At 49.2% G+C, this 14,466-nt stretch overlaps 2 protein-coding genes across 3 annotated transcripts; both read right to left on the reverse strand.

Annotated features, from left to right (window-relative positions):
• Nucleotides 1-874: 874 nt before the first annotated feature.
• ggnbp2 (gametogenetin binding protein 2) lies at nt 875-11,143 on the reverse strand. Of its 2 annotated transcripts, none has more exons than XM_084474319.1 (14): nt 11,034-11,143; nt 10,070-10,213; nt 9,188-9,268; nt 8,248-8,501; nt 7,682-7,780; nt 7,030-7,143; nt 6,324-6,533; nt 5,739-5,913; nt 5,018-5,194; nt 4,427-4,625; nt 3,942-4,067; nt 3,279-3,448; nt 2,716-2,982; nt 875-2,267 (listed from the first exon to the last, which is right to left on the reverse strand). In XM_084474319.1, the coding sequence occupies exons 2-14, from the start codon at nt 10,160-10,162 to the stop codon at nt 2,082-2,084; spliced, it is 2,151 nt and encodes a 716-aa protein (XP_084330445.1). In that variant the 5' UTR covers nt 10,163-10,213; nt 11,034-11,143; the 3' UTR covers nt 875-2,081. The 2 variants fall into 2 exon arrangements, with proteins under 2 accessions (XP_084330445.1, XP_084330446.1); XM_084474320.1 differs by lacking the exon at nt 11,034-11,143 and adding an exon at nt 10,693-10,707.
• Nucleotides 11,144-12,255: 1,112 nt separating this feature from the next.
• pigw (phosphatidylinositol glycan anchor biosynthesis, class W) lies at nt 12,256-14,447 on the reverse strand. The gene is made up of 2 exons (XM_084474323.1): nt 14,327-14,447; nt 12,256-13,983 (listed from the first exon to the last, which is right to left on the reverse strand). The coding sequence occupies exon 2, from the start codon at nt 13,978-13,980 to the stop codon at nt 12,487-12,489; it is 1,494 nt and encodes a 497-aa protein (XP_084330449.1). The 5' UTR covers nt 13,981-13,983; nt 14,327-14,447; the 3' UTR covers nt 12,256-12,486.
• Nucleotides 14,448-14,466: the final 19 nt, after the last annotated feature.

Raw genomic sequence — 14,466 nt, forward strand, 5'->3', positions numbered from 1 at the left:
GCCGAGCTATAGGCTGTTGGTCAGACGACCCCCCCGGTCCGGTCCGGTCCGGGGGGGGGGCGCACCGGCGCACCGGGGCACCGGCGGGCTGGAGGTCCTCCGGCGGCGCTCACCTCTATCTTGTCAACACTCCTGGCGCAGCCGACCACCCGCATGCCGTGCTGGACCAGCGCCCGCGCAACAGCCGCTCCGATCCCCACCGAGGCTCCGGTCACCAGAGCCACTCTGCCTTTCCAGCGGTCCATCTCTACGGCTCTTTCTGCTTCACTTTTCCTATGGTGTAAAAAAAAAAAAGGTCTAACCAGACGCGCTAACCTTCTTCGCGCTATATGCTTTAACCCGAGTTGTCACAATTGAGGTTAGATAGTATGAAAGACTGTGGGCGGGATGTTGGTAGTCTTCTCAGTTTCACTCCCTGATCCTCCTTGCAGCATCCGAGGCGGGCGTAGAAAAAAAAAAAAAAAAAATCACAGTACGGAAGCCGCAATCCATGCGCCTAGGTATGAAAGATTAAATGGCAACCATTGGGTGTTGCAAAGTGTTTAGATAAAAAAAACACCGCCCACTTTACTTTTGAACCGGGCTCCAGGTGACTGTTATGTATCGCCACCTAACGGAAGAACATCAACCATGACAACGACACGTTATGGAGGACGGCCGATGCTCAGCCGCTCGCATTAAACCGGTCATATTTTCAGACTCGCATTCCGCTACTGCTTGGATATGAAACTGTTAAGTCATTAACTAAATTACAGCAAACAATTCGACTGTTTTGACAGAAGTATATAATTATTTGCCTTTTTTTGTCTTTAAGACATTAATGTACTGAAGTGAAAGGAAAACAACGAAATGCATATTAATAAATATCCTTTATTACATTTTTCAACATTGCACTATTAACATTACACCCAAATTGTTATTAGAAGTGGATGTTCATTATCTGTAAAATCTCTATATTTAGAATTTCTGTACACGTTCATCGGTACAACCTTTTGCCACTACACTGAAGTGTCACAGAAGTGAAACAAAACGATAATAAACAGAACTATTCCTAGTGTCACAAGGTACAAGCTCCAACCAATATCTACTGCTCTTCCTCCGGTGCCAGCGTGCATGAAACTCAATAACATACGGCTAGATTTGGTCAAGAATAACGAGATGGAACAAGACAAGGAGAAGGAGGGAAAACTATGAGAATCACATTCATAAAGATGAACGCCACAACTGAAGAAACATTCATTTAAACCTAAGAAAAAATAAAAATAATAATAATCCGTGAACCCCCCCAAGTTTAAACTTTTAACTCCCCGTCGTGAAAAAAGGTGGTGCAGTGGTCACATGTTTCATTTCATTTTAACCCCCTTTCCGCCCACCCACCCTTTGCCCCCGTTGTAGAGTAGCATCCAGCTGCAAGCTGTGCTGTGGTCACACAGCACTGTGGTGTGGTCACACAGCACTGTGGTGTGGTCACACAGGACTGTGGTGTGGTCACACAACACTGTGGTGTGGTGTGGTCACACAGCACTGTGGTGTGGTCACACAGCACAGTGGTGTGGTCACACAGCACTGTGCTGTGGTCACACCACCACTGTGGTGCGGCAGGTCGGGTTATATTTCGGCTTTCTTCGGTGTTTTGAGTCACAGTCGACGTTGTTCGACTAATTTACCGAAGTCAAAGAAGAAGAAGAAGAAGAAGAAGGAGAAGAAGAGGGAGAAGACATGCACCACATGTAAGTATTTAGCGTCTTTATATAGTATTTGTATTTTTCCACGTTTATATATCCCCCCCAAAACCCACTTGACGTTGAAAAAAATATATATTTTTGAATTTGATTAATTATTATTTTAATGAAATTTAACAAGAAAAATTGACGTTGAAAACTCGGACCGGGGGGGGGGCAGCTTAGGAGGCGACTGTGACGCAAAACGTCGAGAGAAAAGCCTAAAAACCAAAGCCTAGAGTACCACACCACAGCGCTGCTGCCGCACCACAGGGTGCAGCTGGACGCCGTCGCCCGCCGTAAGGATCTCATCTTTAGGTGCTGCTACTTTGGGAGTTTGCGGAGAGTTTGCGCGGGCCGCTAGCCGCTCTCGGCGCGCAGCGGCGGTTTGCTGCTGGCCCGGCAGTAGTTGGTGAAGCTGTCCCTCAGGCCCTGGCGGTAGCGGTCCCGCTGGCGGTAGAAGGACTTGTTGCTCTCCACGAAGGACCGGATCTCCTCCGGCGTCAGGCAGTGGTGCTCCTCGTCCGGGCGGAGGTCCGCGTCGCCCTGTTTTTTTCGATGGCACCGCAAAAAAACAACAACAACCCAGTTTAAAGAAGGGCCGGGCGATTGATCGAATTTTGATCGTGATTTCGATTTCAGAGTGAAACGATCACCAAACGAATATAATCGAGTTGAAACGATTTAATAAAAATAGAAATTGCAGAACAGCTGGATTCATATCTGGACATTATTCTCGGATATTGTTCTCGGAAGTCTGTACTTGAAAGTCCGGACTTGCCGAGTACGTACTTCCAAGTCCGCGAGTACGTAGTCCGCGTACTTGGTATTGAGAAACGGCTATTGTCCTGACTTATTGTCCTGACTTATTGTCCTGACTCATTGTCTTGTGTTGCTCGAAACCTGCCTGGTTTCGAGCAACACAAGACAATAACATAAAGTGACAAAGGGGTAAGCCGAACGACACGACGAACGAGCCAACCGTGTCACTAACCAGGAGTTCCACAAGGCTTTTTGTGCTGTTGTCTGGTTGGCCGCACAGCGCCGCAGGCCCCGCCCCCCCCTCCTGGCCCGCGGCCCCTTGGTGGTGCGTCGTCCACGGTAACCGAAGTGCAATACCGCCGCCGCCGCCGCCGCCGCCGCCGCCACCCCCCTGCGCGGCGGGAGGGCGTGTTTCTTTGGTTTGGCAATTCTGGGAGGCGGTCGCGCCGCCGCGTCCCGTTGTGTTTTCATCCGAGGCACAATCTTTGGCTTTCTGTCCCTGTAAATAGACGGGATATTTTAATTATATGTACACAGCTTTTCGAGGACGGTACAGCCGTGTGCTCAGTGCCTCGTCGTTTCACAGTCAGTGGCGTCAACTGGTGCTTGATGTTCACAGTCACACTCCACCGCTTCATCACTCACACTAATTAAAAGATATGGGAATTGGACACACTACATACTATGCAACCAACGCTTCACTCTGTGAAACGCTGGCGACCCCTAGTGGGGGTGGGGGGGGGGGGGGGAACGGGGCCGAAACGCAGTCAACGCTGGACTTCCCGTCTCCCTCACCTGATCGTTGCATAGACTCTTGCCCTTTCGCTTTTTCTTTTTGTTCTTGCACTTGGCGTTGTCCTCCGCGTTGGCCGCCCAGCACTCCACGCAGCTGTCCCCCCCCTCCGCCTCCCCCTCCTTGGCCTCTGAGCACAGGCGGGGGCTGTGGAGGCCGTTGGGGAAGTCTCCTTCGCAGCGCGGCCGGGAGTCAAGGACACATTTAGACTTCATAGTGTCAACATCAACAACAACAACAACAACAACAACAACAACAACAAAAACATGACCGGGGGGACTTTGTGTTGTTTTAGGGCACACCAGAGCACAATTTGAATTTGTATTTGTGTCACTCTGGGAACGAGCAATATACTCACCCCCCCCCCCCCCCGATTGCACAAACCCAGAACATTAACCAATCACATCGGTGTATCTGATATAAGGCGGGGGCCAAAAGCGTTGCTGTTTTACCGACCGGATACGGCGAGAGTCTTATCTATTGGTTAGCTCCGCTGGTCTGGATACGTCACCCCCCCCCTTGTGTTCTCCTGACCGGTCGTAGTGTTATCCAATGTGCGTGCAGTGAAATATTCAAACGCATGCTTGGGGCCGCCCCTAGAGTTTTGATTGGTCTGGATTTCCAGGCTTACCCCTGACCCCTGACCCCCTGACCCCTGAGCTGACCTGCGTCGTCGTGGTTGCACATCTCCTCCGTGCAGGCCACGTCTGAGCCGCCCCGGGAGCCCGTCTCGCTGCCCTCCATGCTGGAGGAGTAGCCGCAGTCGCTGGCGTTGCTGTGAGGAGACAGGCCTGCGGAGAGACGACAGCAGAGAGACACACCACCACCTCAGACAGACCTCAGCGCCATCGCCAGCATGCTCACCCCCCCCACCCGCGTGCGTTGGAAAAGGGGGCCATTGTGACAATCGTACTGAACTGGAACTGGAAACGGGGGCTGACTAGTAGTGCACCTGCGGCAGCCTCGCCGCATGCGTCTGTCTGAGTGGTGTACGGGAGAGTGCTTAAAACAACCCCCGGGGCAGACAGATAAGAGATAAAGGAACATTAAGATCATGGCCCGGCTTTTCTAAGCCGTTTCAATCTCCCTTTAGGCTTCTCCCTGAGTCTCATCTCCCCGGAGACCGTCTACAAACGAGTTGTTCTCTTACCTTTGTTGGTTTGAGGCGAGTCCAGGGTTCTGCTCTCCGGACAGGTGCACGCGTCGCTCCCGCTGCCGACGATGACCTCCGCGGCAACCGTCTCCTCTTCTTCATCGTCCTCCTCCTCCTCCTCCTCCTCCTCCTCTTCCTCTTCCTCACCCGGGCTACCACACACCTTGCAGCCGACGTCCACAGACTCCAGCGAGCACTGAGCCCGGATCAGAGGAGAGAAGAATATATACACACACACACACACACACGTCACGATTTCATCAAGACCAGATTACCAAGCCGTGTTACGGTTGAGTACTGCAGCCTTTTAGCGGACGCTTTAGTGGAGACTCGGGAGTGAACATAGGCGGTCAAGGAGCAGGTGTGGATGTGGGTTCAGCGTCTCGCCACACAAGGCCTAGTCCCGGGGGGACGCTGGGGATCAAACCCAGAACCTCACTGCTGGAAGTCACACACCCTAACCACTCCCCTGACAATGATTTAAAACGGGCTGGGATATTTGAATATCCTCTTTGACCCCCGTCAAAGACCGTAGTAGTCTGCCTAGGAGAAGAAGGGGAGGGGGGGGGGGGGTCAACGTACGGGTACCTCGTCCAGACTCTTCTCCTTGTCCTCGGGAACGTCAAAGCCACACTTGTTCTTGCGGCGGTTCTTGCGCTTCTGCCTCTTCTTCTCCTGCTTCAGCTCCTTCGCCCGCTCCTCCTCGGAGAGCTCCTCCACAAACTGCTCCAGGCGGCTGATGCCTTGCATCTTCTCCACGGCCATCTGGAGGAGAGAGAGAGAGACAGAGAGAGAGAGAGAGAGAGAGAGAGAGAGACAGAGAGACAGAGAGACAGAGAGAGAGAGAGAGAGAGAGACACAGAGACAGAGAGACAGAGAGAGAGAGAGAGAGAGAGAGAGACAGAGAGAGACAGAGACAGAGAGACAGAGAGACAGAGAGACAGAGACAGAGACAGAGACAGAGAGAGAGAGAGAGACAGACAGACAGACAGAGAGCGAGAGAGAGACAGACAGACAGACAGAGAGCGAGAGAGAGACAGACAGACAGAGAGAGAGAGAGAGACAGAGAGAGAGAGAGAGAGACAGAGAGAGAGAGAGAGACACAGAGAGAGAGAGAGACAGAGACAGACAGACAGACAGACAGACAGACAGACAGAGAGAAAGAGAGAGACAGACAGAGGGGGTAGAGGGGTAGAGACGAGACGACGCTTGATTGCTTTTTCAACCTCACCGCTTTCTGCAAGAAAGTGTAAAAACAATAATAATAACACGTGTCCAGCCACTGGCGTCAAAGAGGAAGGGGAAGCACCTCAAAGTTCCTCCGCAGCGCGTCCACTCCCAGGTAGAAGAGCATCTGCCAGGTCTGCTCCTCGGCCCGCAGCTTCTGCCAGATCCGGTGGAGGCGCTCGTACAGGTGGATCCCCAGGCAGGTGAGCACCTCCTCCTGGGCCACGTCCATGGTCTTGGCGTGCCTCTCTCTCCGTCTAGCCCCGGGAAGGAAAACACAGCGAGAGACGTACGCGTGAGCGCTTGATTAAAAAAATAATAATAATAAAATTAAAAAAAACGGGCAAACTCCCGTAAATCGATCAAAGCGGATCTCGATCTCGACTCCTGCAGCGTTTTTTTTTTTTCGAGATGTTCCCCTTTATTCGTTTCAAATATTTTTATTGTGGAAAATAGACATCATCTTACAAAGCGTCCACTTCAACATATATCCTTTTTCTTTTTTCTTTTTTTTTAAACAAACAACATATAACATAACATTACAGCACACAGCAGAGTGAAATCCAGTACTTGATGTTGTTGTTGCATCAGCTCTAGAATTTGCCTTCATCATCACAGTGCCAAATTAACAGTAAAAACTCTATAAGAAAGTTATGTTCCCCCTTACTCGTAACCGCCCGAGAACTCCGGCTCGGCACGGCCCAGGAGGTGGGCGATGAAGTCCGTCTCGCAGCACACGTGGATGTGCCTCTCGTGGGGGCAGCAGCACAGGCCCTCGTACAGAGCGGCGCAGTAGCCCTTCTCCTTGGTGCAGTCCAGCTCCCCCGCCAGGATGTTGTAGGCCCGCAGCACCTTGTTCTTACAGTCGGTGCAGAACCTGCAGGGGGGGGGCGACACGGGGGGGGGGGGGGGGGGGGGGTCGAAGCGTTAGCTCAGGAGGTAGAGCGGGGGGGGGGGGGGGGGTCGGCTGGTCACCGCAAAAGGTTGCTGGTTCGATCCCCCCGGCTCCTCCTCCTCCTAGCTGTCGAGTGTGGAGGTGTCCCTGAGCGAGACGCCCTCACCCTGACTGCTCCCTGACCCGCTGGCTGCTGTCGCCCTGCGTGGTTGGTGGTGTGTCGGTGTGAATGGTGTGTGAATGTGTGCGTGAATGAACGGGTGAATGTCAGTCAACACTGTAAAAGCGCTTTGCATAAAAGCGCTGTATAAATGAGGACCATTTACCATTTACAAGAGGACACTGTTTCACGCGTACTATCCAAGTCACCAATGATACAATATACATAAATGATACTAAATCATGAAGAATCCCTGAAGAACACAGGAGAACAGGAGATCAGGGACACCAAGGTTTTTAAAGGTAAGTGGTGAGTCACCTGTGTTTGCGTAGATACGTCTCCAGGGTCTCTAGCAGGCAGGCACTGTCGATGAGCACCACCTCGTCCCGGCACTCCTGGGACATCCGCTCCCACACGTCCATCCAGCTTCCCCTGCAAGAGGAGGAGACAGCGTTTACCCCGCTGCCGTCGGAGCGCTTGGGGAAACCCCCCCCCCGGTGTCCTTGTCCCACTTGTTGATACGTCGGCCGTTCAAAGCTCAAACTAAACACTCTGATCTGAACTAATGTTAGTTGGTGGACTCTGAGGAAGCTGAGTCCGCATTGGAGGCCCTTGCCTCCTTGCTGCCTGCCTGCAGGGGAACTGAAGCAGTCCAAAGGAAGAGCGAATCCTACGGCGGTCACGTGGCCATGGCTCCGCCTTTGGCTGTCCCTAAACCTCATCGCTAGCTCTGTCGTCGGCATCACCCCTTCACTGGACACCACTGGACACAATTCCAGACACGGCACCGCACCGCACACTTCGGCTGAGCTAGAGGTCAGGCAATGTGGGAATTGAAATGCTCTCCGAGTGCCTCAGAGCAATATACCCGTCAACGGGGTACAGGGACGAGAGCCGGGACTGAAGGGGAAGTTGAAAAGGAGAGCGGGAGAAAGAGAGAGAGCAGGGAGAGGGAGATAAAGGAACTCACCCCAGCGGTTTGGGTTTGTGGGTGTCTAAGGAGTGCAACTGACATCGTTTGTTCTTTTTGCTCTTGGGAATGGCGTCGATCATGTCGTTCAACTTTGACCTATCGAAAAAAAAGAAAAACTGAAATTCAGCATCGACATACGGATTCCAGTAACCAGTAATCCCCAAGTGAGTTTAGCGCTGGAACTACAACCGACATCAACACAACAAAAGACGAAGAATTGTAATACAGATTGCAATACCTGCCATTCCAAAACCGTTCATAGAAATGGCACAGACAAACCCCCAGCATTCGAACATTTACATTCACATTTAGGGCATTTAGCAGACGTTTTTATCCAAAGCGACTTACAACGGTTAATACACACCGACGGCGGAGTCGACCACGCAAGGCGACAGCCAGCTCGTCAGGAGCAGTCAGGGGTTAAGCGTCTCGCTCAGGGACACATCGACACTAGGAGGAGGAGCCGGGGGGATCGAACTAGCAACCTTCCGGTTACAAGTCGTCAACCTGCTCTACCTTCTGAGCTAAGCCGACCCTACAATGTTCCAGAAAGTCTCACCCACCCGTGGACGTAGAAAAGTGTGAAGAGCTTTTTGGCGTCCGCCAGGCAGGCCTTGGTGACGGAGAGCATGGCGGTGGTCTTCACAGTGAGGGGCTCCAGGGCCGGGTGGCCCGACTCCACCAGCTGGGAGAGGAGGCGCTCCACGCTGCGACGGCAGCCGACGCAGGGCACCAGCTGGGCCAGCGTGCTGAACACCTCCCTGGACGACACCGACATGGCCGCGTTCAGGTCCTGCTGCTTCAGCTTGGAATGATACTGGAACACAAAGTCACACACGTGTTCAACCGCCGGCCTCGACAAAAAATAATATGGAAAGGATCGGAGGGGCTGGAGGTTGGGCGTCATGCTGACATTGGTGAAATGGAGAAATGGACTGCACTTATATATCTATATATATATATAGATATATAGATGCCACATATCTATATATAGATATATGCATATCTATATGCCACATATCTATATAGCGCTTTTTTGTAACCAGAGACCACCCAAAGCGCTTTACATACTGCCTGACATTCAACCATTCATGCACACATTCACACACTGACGGCGGCGTCGACCACGCAGGGCGACAGCCAGCTGGTCAGGAGCAGTAAGGGACACCTCCACACCCAGCTAGGAGGAGCTGGGGATAGAACTAGCAACCTTTCGGTTACCAGCCAACCCCGCTCTACCTCCTGAGCTACATGCCAGTGGACCAATTACTAATTTAAGAAATGTATTCCAATTGACTGGTAGGATGATATGAAAGCCATCTGTAATTCACAGCATTGTTTCCGTTGCACGAACACCAAGTCACCTGCAGCGGGATTTATCACAAAGACGTCTGCAGTTGTTTAAATGTCAAGGTATACGAGTCCTGATTACACCAGGTGCCATGGCACTGCCACGTCAGGGTTTTCCGTTAAACAGGCTGGGGTAACATTTTAACTAATCACCTCTGCAAACTGTTTCCACCGGGAAGTATTAATCTGTTGGCTGTCAAGGTTCAGGACATCATCAGAAAATTCCATCACCATCTGCAAAATAATACAAGAAAACCCTTGTTTGTTACATTTTTTTTCCCACATCAAGCCATTTCCCCCAAAAGGTCCAATGTCATAAAATCATAGTGTTTATAGACAGGGTGGAGAGATAGAATGAGACGCTTCAAACCGATGCTACCTGCATAAATGATAGCATGCTGACAGTGAAAAACACTCTTTGTTAGGTAAACTGAGGAATAAAGCGCATAAATCACTAGAATTTCAGTGAAAAACTTTCTAACCACATGAGACGGACAAAAATGAATAATTAGGAAAGCAAATTGAGAATGCCTTTGTGGCATTGCTTCTGGAAAACCACAGGCCATACTAAGCTATTGATGCTACAGTTGTGTGGCACTAGGGGAGATGTTGACATTGTCAAAGAAGTAACAGTAGTGGATTATGGTTGGTTTTATGGAATTACACTGAGATTTTGGTTGTTGAAATGTCTAAGAGACAGATCTCTCAATACTGAACGATAGTCTCTGCAAATGTGAAGTTGATTCAAGGTTTACCAATTGTTATAAAAAGGTACAACCCTGTAGTTCATACTTGTCTTAATATTAGTCATACTGAGAGGATTGTGTTGGTGCTGTGGTAAACCATAACTTAATCCCTCCTATTGGTCATCACCACACTGGGGAAAATCCAATTGGAATGCTAATACCCCCACCAATGTGGGCCTAGTTCCCGGTGCTAATCATCGCACGAATCGTGGCTGGCTCGAGTTGACATGCACAACAAGACACACAAATAAAAAAATTAAAAAAAAAAAGGCATAGGCCTACAGCTTACCGTGAGAGTGTCCTCAATGTACAGGGGGATCTGTCTGGCCAGGAACGGGAAGTCTTCCTCGCCTTCCCGGCAGATCGCCACTAGACGCGCCATGTTTTGTAGCTCTTCAAGTGCAGCAAGCAGCAGCAGCAGCAGCAGCAGCGCCTGTGTGTGTGTGATCCACACAGGGAGCAGCAACACCACGTCAGGCTAATGCTAATTACACACAGGGCACAATCTGAGTGAGCTACACACACACACACACACACACACACACACACAGTGCCTGTTCTCTCACACACACGGGCTGCCGACGTGGGATTGAACTCAAAACGAGGGACGGTGACAGGGCAGCACGTTCTCCGTTCTCCGTGCAGCGACACCTATTCAACTTTAACGCACAGCCGACCACACTGACACACAGTCAGTCAGTCCGCGGCTGCTGCATACAAGTTTCTTGCCCTGACCCATTTAGCCTGCTTAGCATCCGAGCTAGGGAAACACTGTCTTTAGAAAAGACTATTGGGGGGGGCTGAGGTGTGACCATAGTTCATAAAGAAACGCGGTAGCCAGTCTGCATTTCACAGCGATCACGCCGACGATAGCATAGCCTTATCAACTAACGTCCCGCTTCCTTAACTTACGATAATAAAAAAAAAATGACCCGACTCTTGGATGTATTTCCCCCTATGACCACTTTCTGACGTTGACAGCCCCCACGGACGGATCGCAAAGTTGACCAAGCGTCGCCCTCTCTGTCTCCGGGGTTCATTGGCTAACCACTAATAAAACGTCCGACTTGTGTGTGATAACGATGAGAACATAAAGTTAAATAGAGCTGATCGACCCGGCCGGTGAATGGCTACTAGCACCGCACCTTACCTCGGGTCTATACGCGATAATTCAAAACCATTCTTAATCAAAATCAATACCCAAAGTATTGGCATCTGTGTGTATAAATAGTGGTTGTTAATGTCTCACTTACCCCGGTGTCGACGATTTCCTTTTTTTTTTTTTTTTTCCTAAACAAAAAAATAAACAAGTTCGTTCGGGTGGTTACGGTGGTGGAATCCTCATCACTGTTTTAACCTTTGCCCCCCCGCACGTCACGTCACGTAGAGGCACGTAACGTAGAAGGCGTCTCAGGAAGCGTCACGATGTGAACCCGAATGGGCGCAAGGGGGAGCTGTGTGAACGCCTGTAGGGATGTCACGTATATATATACAGTATATATATATATATATATATGCAGACGATCTGTCTACACCAATAGGCGTGTTTCAGACTGATCGTCTGCATCACAGAGGCCCATATATATACATATGGGCCTCTGTGATGCAGACGAGGGCCATATATATATATATGGGCCTCTGTGATGGCCCATATATATATATATATATAGACTGAAACACTGTCTGACTATCTGTCTGAAACACGCCTATTGGTGTAAACAGATCGTCTGCATCACAGAGGCCCATATATATATATATATAGACGATCTGTCTGAAACACGCCTATTGGTGTAAACAGATCGTCTGCATCACAGAGGCCCATATATATATATATATTTATAGTGTGGGATTTGCAAAATACCTGTCATCGCCTACATCATATATCATAGGGTGACCAGACGTCCCAGTTTTTGGCTGCCTGTCCCTGGCTAAATACAGGAAAGAACTACCTGTTCCCGTTTAGTTTTTGAAGACACATTTGATTTTTCAAGCAGATTGCCAGTTGGACTGGAAATGTCTTTTATATATCGTGACGTATCATTGAAAATACAGTACTATATAACGCAACGCATTCTTGATCTGGAACACCCTAATGTAATGATATGAGGAAAACTGAGAAACTAATTGTTTTATATATTTGCTATTTGTAATGCATTATGCATTATGCATTGTGGTTTATAATCTGACAAATCATGAAATAAAATTGATACAATTATCTAATGGTGTGCTTATGTGTTTTATCCACAATCAAAAGGTTGACATTGCCATTACCACTGGAAAGCTTGACATTTTTCAGTGAGTATAGTAGCCTATATAGTTATAGTCAAATATCATTTCATTTCAAATAAAGACTTTATTTACTGCTCATTCAACACAATGCATAATCCCAATATATATCCATGTACATCATGCTATAAAGGCTAACCAACATTTAAAAAATAATTTACAGAATGTAAACTGATTATCCAGTGCAAATCCAAGTTACAATAGGTTGTAAGTGTAGCTTTAATGACCATGCTATATGTGTCCCTTGATATCACACACACACACACACACACACACACACACACACACACACACACACACACACACACACACACACACACACACACACACACACACACACACACACACACACACACACACACACACACACACACACATATTTTGGTTCAGCAAAGTTTAAAATTAGTTACCAAAGGTAAATCACCAGAATTTGACAGTTATTTTACACAGATGTAGAATGTGTACAGCACCACAGTTAATAAACATGTGGGCCAGCAAGAGAGACACCGAGACATAATCACTGGTGCTAAATGTGTCCACCAAAATGTTAGTCAAGCCGGTTGTTACATTTGCGATCAAGAAAAACAACAACTGATTCCGGTTTATCGCCTGATAGATACAAAACCTATCCATACTTCTCCTCTTTCCCTCTGCGCCCGAATCTTTGTCCTTTTCATGTGGGTTCCATGACGACGGCACCAGGGAACAGCGCGATGTCCTCTGAAGCATAAGCAACGCCATGTCACCTAAGGCGAGGCACGCCAGGAAAAACGTACACTGAGCCACAATCCAGAGGCAGAAAGACAAGTTCGCCAGCCGCCGGGACACTGGCTCAACGGTCGCCTGGCAGAGGAACAAACAGACGTACAGGACGCCGCTTCCCCACAGGAAGTTAAAAATCACTCTGAAATAATCCCTCACCAAGGTCCTGGGCTTCATAAGATAGAGGCCGATCTGAACTCCCGCCATGTATATCGCAATGTAGCCCGGGACGGAAAACAGGCCCTCTTTGTTGGCGTGCACAAAGTCGATGGTGCGGTCGTTGTTGTGGATCAGAAAGGATTTCAGCCCCGTTGTCTCAAGGGCCAACTGGTAGAGACCTCCCAGCAGGACGGCAAAGACCCACGAGTGGCTGACTGGAAAGAGAGCCAAGAGCAAGGACGCCACGACTCGAACTATGGCTAGGGTGAAGAAGAAGTTCCAATGAACCCCATACTCTGTGACGTGCTCATGATAGCCGGTCATTTTGAGACTTGCTAGTCTTATAAAGCCAAGGACTAGGAGGGGCCAGACAGTCATCAACTGCTTGGCGATGTGATTCACCTTTGATCCAATTATGGTTCTCCCCCGGGCCTCTGGAGAGACAAGGGCATTCGCGAAGATGTATGCCCCTACGCCAAAGTCCATGACCCCTGTGCCGTACATTTCAGTTTTAGCATATCTCCTTGGGAACACGTTAAAATCCACAGCTAAAATGCTAATAGCAGTTTTAACGTTCACCAGAACTCTAAAGACAGTTACCATGGGTACCCGGCCGGCCTGAACATGACTCTTGAAAAAGTTCTCGCTGGTTTGTGGAGCACGTACGGCAGCGGGATTACCCGTGGCACGGTAGACATACCACTGAACAGCCCCTGACACCAGAGCTAAACCCAGGATGACCAGGTGCAGAATGTCACTTAACAGGGTGCACGACAGCACAAGCGGAGCTACGATCATGCAGAAGTCTAGCACAAAGTGAGAAATCCATGGGAACGGTAAGGGGACGGTCCCTTTTGCCTGATAATACAAAATCCAGACGAGTCCTCTGTTGATGAAGCACAGCGGGGTTAGGAACGAACCCAGTGCCACTTCCCCCAGACTGGTTCCGCTGAGGTTGCTGACAAACGCCTCCTTCAGTTCCCGTTGAGACATCGCCTGAAACGATAATCAATGATCAATGATTAATTAATCTAGCGATATTATGACACAGTTCTAGCGATGTTAACGCCAGTCCATTTTGCAACATGCACTCCATCCCAGATCTGAGAACGTGCTTGGTGCTTGGACACAATGAATTACTTTCCCCAAATCCGAAACTGAGGCGTTATAATTGCATCTTAAATTGACACACAGATTTAACTAATCGACATCTGATAATTTACCAAAGTGGTGTCGTAGTGGTGTCTAACCCTAACCATACGAGGAGAGGGAGAAGGAGTAGCTTATTATTACACATTAGAAACGTATGCAATATATTACGGTTGGTGCCAGTACTCACGATATGTTATTTGAACGGAAAATCGACCTGGTTCATTGAAAGCAGCGTCTTAAGAAGCACTATATCACAGCGACGCTAAAGTTGACATCCCTTGGTACAATTGACGTGCAGCGTATTTCCGGGTTTGTTGACTCTGTTGT

Source organism: Micromesistius poutassou (assembly GCF_964030765.1).
Source record: "Micromesistius poutassou genome assembly, chromosome: 10".
NCBI lineage: Eukaryota > Metazoa > Chordata > Actinopteri > Gadiformes > Gadidae > Micromesistius > Micromesistius poutassou.